The 12,914-nt window shown below is 42.9% G+C and overlaps 1 protein-coding gene across 3 annotated transcripts in view; it reads right to left on the reverse strand.

The window, feature by feature from the left end:
- Window positions 1-11,358, reverse strand: part of ITGA4 (integrin subunit alpha 4) — a 35,138-nt gene extending 23,780 nt beyond the window's left edge. The window contains exons 1-6 of one of the 3 annotated variants that reach the window (XM_061379191.1): window positions 10,847-11,358; window positions 10,641-10,762; window positions 3,789-3,895; window positions 3,561-3,690; window positions 2,189-2,256; window positions 1,407-1,536 (exon numbers count right to left, since the gene is read on the reverse strand). In XM_061379191.1, the coding sequence (XP_061235175.1) occupies window positions 1,407-1,536; window positions 2,189-2,256; window positions 3,561-3,690; window positions 3,789-3,895; window positions 10,641-10,762; window positions 10,847-11,031 (742 nt within the window). In that variant the 5' untranslated portion in view covers window positions 11,032-11,358. Of the gene's footprint in view, window positions 1-1,406; window positions 1,537-2,188; window positions 2,257-3,560; window positions 3,691-3,788; window positions 3,896-10,640; window positions 10,763-10,846 lie in introns of those variants that run through there. The other 2 variants (XM_061379181.1, XM_061379200.1) reach the window with 2 other exon arrangements.
- Between the last annotated feature and the right edge of the window lie 1,556 nt (window positions 11,359-12,914).

Raw genomic sequence — 12,914 nt, forward strand, 5'->3', positions numbered from 1 at the left:
ACTAAAAAAACAACAAACTTTGTTAATAAAATTAATGCTAAATAGATTTTGGCCTTAAATAATGACGAAGATGGAACAGAACAGTAGCCTTTACATTCTTTCAACCACATTTTATATTACTATAAGGAAGCAAAGCAGAGGTTTAAGTAGCATGGAACAATGGCACATTTAAGGTTCATCATAGCTGCTACTGCAGAGACACACAGATGAGCTAATAGGCCCTTTCTTCACTTTCTTGTAGAAAGGGGAAGTTTAGAGGATACATGGCTGTGCCAAGCCTGGTACAGTTGCACCAGGTCACTGGAGAAGTATTTTCTGAAGCAAACTCCAGCTCATCTCAGGTCCTGGGTAGCTAAGGGAACCAGGAGAGGCCACACACATGCAGGAAGGCCTTCCATGCACCCTTCCCAGCACCAGTCCTTATGCAAGCTTTTACCAATTTGCCTGTGCCTGACTTTTGGCTATAAATGATTTGACTCATTCATTACAGAAATTCTCAGTGTTACAGCTGTAGGAGTAGAAAGCCGAAATGACCATTTTTCCTCCCATACAGGTGCAATATTTTTTCTGCTGATTGTTACTGGAAAGTTGGAACAAGCATCCTCCCAAGTGTTTTTGTTTGTCTTATGAAAGGTTAGAAACATTACTGGTTAACCATAGTGACTTGGGTATTTGATCACCTTTTGCCATCCAGCATCTCTTTTGCTTGACTTTCCCACAGAGCCCAACTGCAGCCCTTGCAAGGCTCAGTACTGAGTTCTTAAGTTGGTCACTTTGCATTTCATAAGGTATGCCTGCTTCCTATTATCAAAAGAGTGAAATCAGGCACAGGAAATGTTTATCCACATGAACCAGATCTATGACTGGGAAAATGCAAAAAGCAATGGTCACAGGCAAAAATATCCTTGCTCAGGAGTTCAGGAAGGATAGACAAGCTTTTCTTAGTATGTAGTGAGAAAACTGAAGCTGATGATGGCTCTTGGTATAAAACCCTCCAAATTTTAGCACTAAATTCAGCTAATTACTTGGAAATGGATACATGAGTGGGAGCTTCATGGCTTTGTTTGCAGGCATTCATAGATAAGGTTTGCATTCCCAAGAATCCAGGTGGAGCAAACCATACTAATCAGAAGCCTGTCTCTTCCCTCTAAATCAAGAAACCATAGAAACTCAATAGAGAGATGATAAAAACAGAAATCCAGTGTTTGAGAAGTTTACATGTAAAAATAATATGGAGGAAGCCTTATAATGAAATAATGTTTAACAAAATCAGAGCACATCTTTAGAACTGTCGCTTCTGGGATTAACAAAGAAAGCACTGATAAAACTGTGCACTCACTTGAAGATCAGCTATTTAGCTAATTCTTTGGCCTGTTTTTTGAAAAGTATTAAATATTTTTAAGTACCTAGATAGCTGCCAAACTTCACTTGGTTATTTGAATCTGTATAACCATGGATTTTATTTGCCGTTGTGTTGTATATGAAAACAGAACCAGTCCAATAAAATGATCCAGGGGCTCCCATTATAATTAAGTCCTGAAAAAAAATAAAACCATGTTATTCATATTTAAATATTAATGAAAATAAGCAAAGCAAGTCAAATGATTGTCTTTAGACCTCCTGTAAATTCAGTAAAATGCTACTGGAAATGCTTCTACCTCAATACTGGGGGATTACCTCTAGATCACAGATGATATTCTTCAGACTTTCTAAAAATACAGCTACTAAAAACTTTAAGGTGTGAACAACTTAGAAAAGAGCAACAAACAGGGTATTTGCTTCTCAAGAGCTTTTTGAAAATCATTATCTTAAGAGTGAAATGAAGATTAGATAACACAGTATTATTCTGTCAAGCAAGAAGGTAAGCATTATTAGTGTTAATGTTGCATCAAACAGATTAAAAACAATAATAAAACTTCACACTCCTACATTCATAGTCTTTTTCCAGATGAAAAGCAATTCTGTGTTTAGTAAAGTGTAAAAGTATTCTTGGGAATAAAAACTTTGTTTTAGAATTATCATGCAGGTCTCACAAGATTCAATTAAAAAGAGATGATAAAAGTCTGATTTTCCCCTCCCACAACAAAAGACAGTGTTGATGTTTGCATTTATGTGTACACTTTTAGGTATGTGTACATATATTATGTGTGTATATATATATAGAAAGAAGTTTGGTATTAATACACACCTCAACATAGAAACTAGACATTCCAGCCTGGCACGACCCATGGTCTTCTCCCAACTTTCGCACATGATCTGAGAATAATGCCAAGAAATTTTAAAAAAAGATGAGAAGCATGTAGTTTAAGAATTTGTTACCAGCTTGTCAACAGAAGTTAAGACAACTTAAAAAACAAAACAATGTTTTCAGTTCTGTAATAAAACAAGAAACACTGGTCTCCACTGTAGCTTCAATATAGTATTGTAACAAACTCAAAGCACTATGTATTACTTGATCACAGATGCCTTTGAAATTCTGTGACTATAAATGCTATACTTTCATTTTTTAAACTGTCCCATGAATGAAATACCACAAATAGTTTGAGCAGTACAGTTAGATAAGCTTAGCTCTTCTCTTCCACTTTGTACAATTCAGGCATAATCTGATTGATAGGCTTATGATTCTTGACAGGAGTTGTTCTGATGCTTCACTAGTGCTCTGCAGAGCTTGTGTTATGGCTATCTTGGACATATTGGTACCCATCATCCTTAGCAATTGTCTTTATATCCAACTCTCCCAGCGCTGCTTTCCTGTTTTTCTTTGCTAACTCCCTCCCTTATCAGGATTCCCTGCATCTCATCAACAGATTTGTCCTCGCTTAGAAAAGTCACCAAAGGTAAAAGCATGATTTCACCAATGTTTGTAACAGTCTCTGAAGCCAGCAGCAGGACATCTGATGGCATTATTCTACTGGTCTGCACAGAAAGGCCAGTCGGTCAAGCTCTTCCTTGCAGCCTCATGAGATTGTTCTCCTGGATGTGAGGCAGGCATGAAAGGGCAGGCAGGGATGGACTCATCTGACCGCCTCATGTCTTGACTCTACTCCTGAAGTCTTCTCAGGAGTGACCACTGGAGGTCTTATGCCACAGCAGTGGCTTTGGCAGCAGGCAAGTAAGGAACACAGACACACACTGTGTTGGGGAGCCACAGTAGCTTTCTACCAAAGGCCAAGGAGCAGGCAGCAGCCATCACTTGCTGTTATTACTGCTGTGAGGCACTCTCCTGAGCAGAGCAAGCAACTGACAGAATAAAGGAAGCAAGGAAGTCCTCTACTGGCCTTTTTTTGAGGACTACACATGCTCCAATGATTCAGTCTAAGGAACAAATATTCTGATTCCCTATTGAAACTGTATATTTTTACCTGTTGAAAGAAGCTTTTATTTGAAGTGATAAACATCTTGCTAACAAATTTACATCTTAAGCTGGGCTCATATCATTAGCACTCAACCTTCAAACCTTTGGCTGCAGAAAGCCTGCGCACAGCAACATAGACTCTTCATAAACTGCACCATGCACTTATCTTGCCCTTCCCTAAAAAGGACCCAAGCAATCTGCTTACCTTTATAGCATGGGCATATTCTTCTGCTCAGTTCAGTTCGAAAATCAGAAGGGACAGCAAAACAAATACCATATGGGAGTTTGTGTTCAGTTCTTATATAAAAGATATTTTTCCATCTATGTCCACAAGCCTATGTATAAAAACCAAAAGTGATTTTTGACAGAGAAGAGCAAGAAATGTAAAAGCAGTCTGACAAACAGACACGCAGCTCCAGCCGTTAATACATACAACGATAGATCCATTTTCTTTTGGCTGCCTCGATAAACTGACACCCAGCCACTGATTATCACGCTCTTCCAAACAAGTCTTCCCACAGTACTCTCCATTGGGGTTGCCTAGGACACAAAGACCAATGCTTTGAGCAGGGATACAAGCTGAAGGGCCATGTAGTGGGTTACAGAAGCACTCAAAAACTCTAGAGGGAAACTACAGTAACTGGTGGATCTGACTTCTGTCTGAAACAAGCCATGTAGACTTTTCACTTTCTTCTTGAACAAAGGTACAATTGCACATAGCCAAAGGGAGCATACTGGTTCTGAACATAAGCTGGCAGCGAAGCTTGGCTTCTCCATCATGACTGAAACTAAGACAGAAAGTTAGGCTACATCAATCTGATGAAGGACTGGCTTTGCAGGTGTTCTTCAGCCTGAAAGTTTCTAAGAAACACAAGTAACACCTGTGAGTGCTACCTAAACTCTAGCCTAAAGCAAGCATCTTTCCAAAGACGTGTCTGCTGGCAGCAGACCTTAAAATGATCTCCACTGCAAATGGCTATCAAATAAAGGCTGTAAAACGCAGTATCTAGTGGAGATGCCAGATCACTACATATGCATGTCCTGTGTACTTCCTGCACTGTTGTAATTATTTATCTGCAGCTCTTTAGTTTTGTTCTTAAAGAGGGTTAATTTTTAAAACCATAGAGACTACAGTGAAATTTCTTCTAACCCCCCCCGAGTATTGTCAAGTTAGCAAATATTTGCTTCCTTCTAGAAAGAAGTAGTGGTAAGGAGAAGCTAAACATTTAAAAACATTCCAAGCTGCATAAAGCAAGCTTTTTATTTGTAAGATGTCTGTATAAATAAGCATCAACCAAATCATTGAACCAGTATTTTCTATGCATCAGCACAACACAGTTGATGAAAGACATTTCCTGTAAGGAAACATACGGCATTTGGACAAACTCTTTTGCATAATTTTTAAGACTCTCACAGATTCAGCACACTTACTGGTGAACCTCCAAACTTTTGAGGTTTAAGGGGTTTAGTTACTCAGAAGAGGATGCCAATGCACACCCCAGAGTACCAGTATACCCAGAGAGGGGCAAAAAAGAAAATAAATCACTCCCCCTAAAACTGTGCTCACACCAGAGCTGAAATTTGCCACTGTCCAATGCACTACAGAGTTTAAATAAATACACTTTAGTGGACTTGCTGAATTCCTTTTACAGGACATACAACTGTACAATTATCAATTAAGTATGGATATAGAATGGAGGGATACACCTACTCTATTCAGTAGCCAGGAGAAAGACATATGATTTAATACCTAGGGTGTCATGGACTTTTTAAGAGAAACTACCAGATTAATGGAGTCAAGATAGCTCTTTATCACATGGTAAGAAAACAGGAGACGAATTTGTATGATCTTTAAGGTCCATTTCAACCCAAACCATTTTATGATTCTATGAATAAAACCCAACAACCATCCTAATTGCAGAGCCTGCTCCCTACTGTTTTGCAACAGGCCTAGCAATTGACATTTGTCTTAAGAAACTGCTGGAGCCTCGATTTCTTCTACTTACATATTACCTCTCTATTTCTTTTTCCAAACATCACACTTTCTCCCTGCTCTGATGGAAGTGAGCGTAGCACAGTCTAGAACCCCCCACCATCCTGCAGACAGGAGGACGCACCTTGCACACCGCAACAGCACTCTACCTTTTTCCAAATATAACACCCTTTACAGAGTAAAGAGGTATCTGACTCTCCTTCACCTCTTCTTTATTATTTCCTCCCCATATACCTTTCCCTAAGACATCAAGGAAATAGGGATGCGAAGTCCAAGTAAACAGTAACTGACCTAAGCACTCTTATACTCAATTGTCTTCCAGCCAAGAGATTTTATATTACTGTCATTTAATAATTCCTGTAGGTGACCTGAGGAATGGTAATTAACAACCTGTGGGCTCTTACTTCAAGACAAGCATGAAAGAAAATGCATTACTTAAAAAATCTAGTAAAAAACAAGTTTTTTTTTTCTGCAGGTTTAAATGATAAGCTTCTGAATTCTCCTACTTGGCTAATGTCAATGACATGAACTTCCACATGCTGAATACATATCAATTTCAGCCACAAGCTTGGAATTTAGTTTTGGAATTATGTCACTTCCTAAGGGAGACATGCCCATTGGTTGTATGAATTATAGAGCACGTTAATCCGATTGAAATCTCCTCAGAAAACAAAATTCCATTACACCCCCACATGTAAGAATTAATCCTTCTTGAAATCGCAAAAGGCCCTCTGCTAACTCCCTTCTAGAAATGCTTTCCATCCCCTGATGACAATAACTTTGGTTTATAGTGTATGTGGATTTTTTAGAAAATGGAAAAAGTAGAGAAGACCAGTATCATAAATTTAAACCTCAAGAGGCTTTTTGAGTCTATCAGTAAGTCAAACAAGACCAGATAATAATGACATGAGACATAAATATTGTTTGTCTTAGTGCTTCATTTCTGTGCCATAACATGAAAAAGCACCACCATTTCTTCATGCTCACTGGACTGCATTCCCACTTTTACTTGGCTCCAGCAAACATTCTTGATTAAGGCTCACTTTGCCCTCTGTTGACCTGCTGTCTTATGTCTCCTCTCTTTCTCTGACTGGCAAGTATTCAACCACCTTGAAAATTATAGGCCTTTGTGGGCAAGAGAAGCATGAGCTTGACATCCTAGACACCAGGATGAGCCCTTGCTTAGGGTATGACATTATAAAAGCTTTACTGAATGAGAGGAAAGAATGCTATATTCCACACAAGCAACAGAACAGCACTGCATAAGCTCAAGAGGACATGGCAGCTTGGTTGCCTCAGGGAAAAGGAACACGTGCTGTCATGAAGTCACTGAGAGATAAGTAATTGCCCAGCCTGTGTACATTACACAGCTGGAAGATACACTTCTGCTATAATCCCTGCTGCATACATCCACAGAAACAGCACAATCACATATAAATAAGGTCACAACTTATAAAGCCCCTTCTAGCTTTGGCTTCAAGGACTCCAATACAGATGTCTGAAATGTCATCTGAAAAAAACAGTTTTATACAACTTGCTCCAGTGCTTTCCATGCCCAAAAGCTTCCCATGATCCCTTTTATCCTCCCGGAACTCCTCTGGTCCTATTGCTAATTGATTAAAACTATGAAGTCTACTGCAAAGACAATAAGCCTTATAACATCCTGCTCCTAGATACCAGGGCCTCATCAGACTCTTTTTCATTCATCCACGGTGATCTCTACAAAGAATTGATACATCTTGTTTCTGTTATGTTCCCTTGAACCACTTCTACCCAAAACATTTTAGTTAAGTGCCAGCTGTTGAACTCTGAACAACTCTGAACAGAGCTAGGTCCAGAAGGTCCCGTCTTCCTTGGAATAGTGTTTTTATTTCAAAGGAGATCACTGACAGGGGACAAACAACACAAGTGAGATCAAAAAGCCAAACTACCAAAGGCAAAGCTTACTGAACTCAAAGTTGAACAACGCAGGTCAGCCCTATGGGGAAAACCATTAACTGCTCACTTTTCCATTGCAATGATTCAGCTGGGGGAGCTAGAGGGCAATTTGTTCACAGGTTAACTGTATCAGACTTAAAAAGGAAGGGTAGAAGGCTGAAACTGTGGGCAGAGCTTTCTGGTCTTATAATATAACACCATGTTCTGAATTTACTGCGTACCTTCCTAGTTGAATCTCTGTTGGTTTTAGACTGAACTGCAACTTCAAGAAATTGTTTTCAATATTTTCAGCCAATGAATCATTGTTTCAAATCTGAGAACTATTTTGTTGAAGAACTTCTGTTTTGTTTTGCAAGTCCGGAATATCAAAACATCTGATGAACTCTGTAAGATCCTCTGCAGTAACTTATGACTACCTCAAACTGACGTGGCAAGGTTTTGAAATTCAAAAGGCCAGGAGACTGGTAGAAATGGACACTTAGTTCTCCAAATAATAAACCTGAAGAAGTGTATTTTGTATTTGTGCTTAGAGCTTGATAACAAGCCCCTGCATCTAACATAAGTCATAGTTTAAAACCACTCCAAATACAAACAAATCAGCAGTCTAGAATACTTGATACCACCAACAGAAGTAACAGAACTAGAAAAAAAAACCTTAAAACATTACCCCTCTATTCAGCAATCAGGAAGAGATTTTTAAAATGCCAGTAAGGGGCCTGGAAGGTGAAGATTTGCCAATGTATCTCATGGCTCCTCTCGGCCCTTAAACCAGCCTAGGCCCTTGAAATACCTTGAACAAATGTAAAATTCTCTTAAGTATGCCTGGACGGATTATTTCCAGATTCTGGAATGACAGCAGCACAATACTGTTCCCAGCAACTCTTTCTCTTCTGAGCAAGCAGACAGGGACATGCAACATAAAAAATACAACAGTAGTTTTGTGTGATCAGAGGCTCCCTAATTGTGCAGGAATCCTTAATCTATTAGTTATGCCAGTTTCAAGGCTACTTTAGTGAAAAATACCAACAAAATATTTTAACATTTCTATCTCTAATTCACATCCATTACAGAGGCCAAACACTTGGAAAAACCCATTTCAATCACCTCTTTTCACATCTACATTTCTATGACTCACAATTAGAAACTTATTACCTCAAAGATTCTTTTACTGACAGAAATGTGAATTGAAGTATTTAAGAGAAAGACAGAAATGGCTATTTCTCAGTTTGCCTGTCCCAGCAATGTAGTATATCACTGCACATTTTTCAAACAAAATTATCCTATTCTACAAGCTCAGAACCCAAACTTGTCACTGTCATGAATCCAAACAGGAGAATGAGGAGGTCACTGACTGAAAGACACAGCATTGATAAAACCATTATGTCCAAGAGTTGTTGACAGCCTGAATGAGCTAGACAAGAGATAATTAAGTTCAGCTTTGCAATTGCAAGTTCCCTTGTGTACTTCTGTGACCACTCAGCAGGATGGGAGAGGCTTAACAAACCTCAGATACTACACTACTTCATTTACACCCCACGCGCTGCAACCGCCTTTGGCTTCTTCGTTGACCTCATTGACCTGTTTTACAATAGAGCACTTCTTTGCAGTATCTATTTAACTTCAGAAATACTGCAGACGTACCTTCACGATGTAAAGATGTCAGCTAGCACTAAGGGAAACAAACATTTTGCAAAAATCTCTTGCAGTATCACTGGTCTTAGGAGTATAGGACAAGACAGCAAACGTCATTGTGTAACCTGCTGCCTCTAAACCCAGGAATAGCAGCTGTGTTAAATTAAGCCTCCGGAGCCACATATACATTTCCATTCACCTGTTGCATCATTTCGTATTGAATCCCTTAAGCTACTGAGGAAAAAGCCCATCAAGTTATTTTGTTAGAGCTTTTTTTTCTCCACTAGCTAAATGAGTAAGTCGAGAAGTACTGCAGATGCATGTAGTTTTCAAAGAACCTGAAATTTACTACCCTTCCCCTCTTTTCCTTCCCCCATGCAGTGAAACACTGTTTTCACCTCCAATCCAGAAGAAGGGGTTTGCTGCATCTTAGCTATTTTACTACTTCTGCAAACCTTCTCTTGCAAACGTTTGGAGAAGGTGGCTCTTTGTTATATATTAAAAAGAACAAAAAATAAGAACTACTTGGGCTGGAATAAGTTTTCTTGCAGTTCTTTCTAAGAGTAGCTTGGCTTTTCATGATGTGGCTCCAAGAACCACTTAAAGTATCTTACGTTTTCATGGCTTGGTTTAAAAAAAAAAACAAAACACAACTCTTATTTCCAACTGTAAATGAAAAAATTGATAGAACCCATCAGTTCCAACCATCACACACAGATGTGTAGAGAAATAGCTGTTTTAACGCTTTTGTCACAGGATGCGCATTCAGTTCATGGCACGCAATTGCTTCCATTGGTTTCAAGTAATTTGAAAGCCCTTTCCCGCGCTTATCCTTACTGGGCGGTAAATTCATAGTTTCAACGGATCGGATAGTCTCAGTCACAGCAGGATAGAAAGTTCAGGAAGCTTCCTATGCATTGCACAAGGATAGAACAAACAGCACGGTATGCCAGGGGAACAAGAACAGAGCCCAAAGCAATTCACACATAATCGTGGTAACCCATTGCAAAGTGTTCTCCTTTTTAACAAGTAGCAAACACTTTGAAGTTGGCTAAGCCTATCCAGTTGCATCTCCCAAGCGTGTTGGCTGAGGAGGTAGAGGAGTTTGGATGAATGCAAGAGCTGGAAAAACTGATTCAGTCAAAAATGGCTTTGTTCCCCTTAAACTCGATTTTTTTCAAGAAATCTGGAAGGAGGGAGAACCCACCCGCGAGACGACTGTGGCTCAGAGTTACTTTAGGGTAGTTTCTACGAAGAAAAACCTTTGCAAAAGACGATTTAGATGCATGCTTCCGCCCCCCACCCCACCCCCGATCTCTGAGCTCGCTACACTGGCCCTCAGCTCTGAAAGCTGAACTGCCTTTCTGCTAAAAGTACAACAGAAACTTTCAGAAGGCTTTCGAACTAGATGCTGAAGGTGCGAAAGAAAACTGGTAACGGGAGCTGTCACATGCAAGTTCTCCCAATCAAGTTTAGGTGCATTTCTGTCTACAGAAAACAAATTAAATGTAAAGGTGCCACCGTTGCTGCCCTTCGGCGATAGCGTTAGTCTCACCCTTCAGCGAGAGATAAAGCCAGTTTCACCTGAAAGGACGCAGAAGAAACCTACAAAGAACCCTCCCATCCCGCCGCCGGCAGGGACACTCCAACCACCCTCCCGGCCGCCCAGGCCCCTCCGCCAGCACCCGCTGTCTCACCGCCCGCGCCCCGCCGCCGACTCACCCAGCTGGAGCTGCTCGCACCGCCCGCGGGGGTTCCCCCCTATCCGGCACCGGAAAATGGCCCCGGGGTTGACGACCGAGATGTTGGCGGGCCAGCTGGCCTGCGGCGCGCCCACCACTAGCCTGCGGGGCAGAGACGGCAGCGTGAGGGGCCGCGACGGGCGGAACGGGCCCACGCAGGGGCCACCCGGCCGGACGGGAACTCACCATTTCTCCTCGCCGTGTTCGTGAAGGAGAACCGAGTACCCGAAGAGGGTCCCGTTTCCTCCCTGGAAGAGCAGCGGGTGCTGAGTGTCCAAGTTGTAAGGCCGGGCCGTCGGCAGGCACTGCCATAGCAGCAGCAGCGGGGCAACACAACCCGCAGCCCTCCTCGCCGTCCCACAGCTCCGCATGGCTCCGGCCAGCCGGAGACGAACGGGCGGCCGGCGCCGGCTTCCCGCCTCGCTCCGCTCCCCCTCTCGGCGAAAGGGGAGGGTAGCGCCGCGCCCCCGCCTTACCCTGCCCCACCCCTGGACGGCGGCAGCCCGCACTCTGCGCTGTCTGCTACAGCGGGTCGGGCGGCCTGCCCACAGCCCCGGGCCGGGGTGTCCCCTCCGGATAGGGGAGTTGCACGGCCGCACCGCCTCCTCCCGCCTTGCTTGCAGCCCCTCGCCCTTCCCGGCGGCTCGGGTCGGGTTTCTCCCCGCCCCGTCCGCGACCGCAGTGGTGCTGCGGGAGGGAGGCACTGGGAGGGTACGGCCTCCGGGACCCGGTGTCTCCTGGCAATGCACCGCCCGGTCCCATGGGACGTGGTCATCCCGAGCCCCGTCCCCGGCGGGACAGCGAGGGAGTCGGGAACCGCTCACCTCAGCCCCGGTACATCTGCGCGGCGGGCGGCCGGGGCTAGGTGGCTGCTGTTTCCGCGGCAGAATGAGAGAAAGGGAGAGCAGTGTACTTTTCCTAAAAACTTCCTGCTGACTTTCCAGACCCAGCTCCCTTGAACTGCCCGGGTCTGGTCAGTCTGGTTCGCAGCTCCCTCAGCCCATCTACCTTGAGTACCAGCCAGGAAGTTACAGCCGAGCGCAAGCCCATCTGCCCTCCCCTCCCAGAGAGACAGAGTGATGAAGCTTGCATTATTCCTTAAGATGGAGCAAAAAAATCCCAGTACCCCCGTGCTGTGAGCCTTCCCCACCATCATTGCTCTGAGGGGGTCTTCCCTACCCCCCTGGTGGGGAGTTTGAGTCCTGAAACCAGTACCCTAGCAGCAGACAGTCCTGAGCCCAAGTCTACCTCTGCTGGGCAAGACTGCTGTCGGATGAAATCAGAACCCCCCATAGGTTGTTGGGGTTTTTTTTTTTTTACATCTTAGAGTAACTTTTTCACATTCCTGTTCAGTTCTTCAGTTGCTGATAGAGTTACCAGCCATTCTTCCAGACAGCACGGGAACAAAGAAAAGCATGACCATCATGCAAGATATTGGTATTTAGTGGGTCCTGAAAAGGCTCCCTTGATCTTAGTGAGAAGCTTTATTGTGTGTTTTCAGAAGTCAGTTATTGACTCTTGGTTTAGCTCATCCTGAAATCAAGCCTGGTGCTTCTACCTACAAACCTTGGCCTGCTGAAGCCCCATGAATGCCAGGGCTTCCCTGCCTGCCATAATCCATGTATACACATAACCTATGTATAACAGTAGTTTGAGCTAGAGGAACAAGAATATAAACACTTCAAAATGAAAAGTTTAGTTATGCAGATTACTTACCATATCTGGAAGGCAAACCCAGTATCATTTAAACAATAGAATTTATATACATTAGAAAGTACTGTGAAACAGTGCAATCTCCTGATGGAAATTCACAATATTTTAAGCCTCTTAGAATACCCCCCCCCCCCCCCCTTCATTTCCGTTCAGTTGGTGGAAATGTGAGAAGTTACACTTCTGCAAAACGCTGAGCAACTACCAGACCAGGACAGTGGGACAGCGCAGGAGTGATAATCTTCTTGTCCCAAGCACATGCAGATGTGTAACTCGTGGAATGAGATCAGCACATTGCAAGATCTGACAGTCAGTCAGTCAGCAGTGTATCTTAAGTCCTCATCTTTAGAGCCATCAGAGGGCTTCCCTAGATCACCCTGATGTAGAACAGTGTCTGTTTCTTGTAAAGGAGTTAAGCAGCTCCTCAGCTGCTACTCATCTTCCTTCCAGCTACTGACATCAAAGGAGTTACAGCAATCAACAGCAGCTGTGAATCTGCATTTTTACCAGTCAAGACGTTTTCACTGTCATTCTGAAAGCAGCA

Source organism: Neopsephotus bourkii, unplaced genomic scaffold (genome assembly GCF_033783945.1).
Source record: "Neopsephotus bourkii isolate Nb327-2 ecotype Australia unplaced genomic scaffold, CSIRO-AGI_Nbou_v1 NB_196, whole genome shotgun sequence".
Classification (NCBI taxonomy): Eukaryota; Metazoa; Chordata; class Aves; order Psittaciformes; family Psittacidae; genus Neopsephotus; species Neopsephotus bourkii.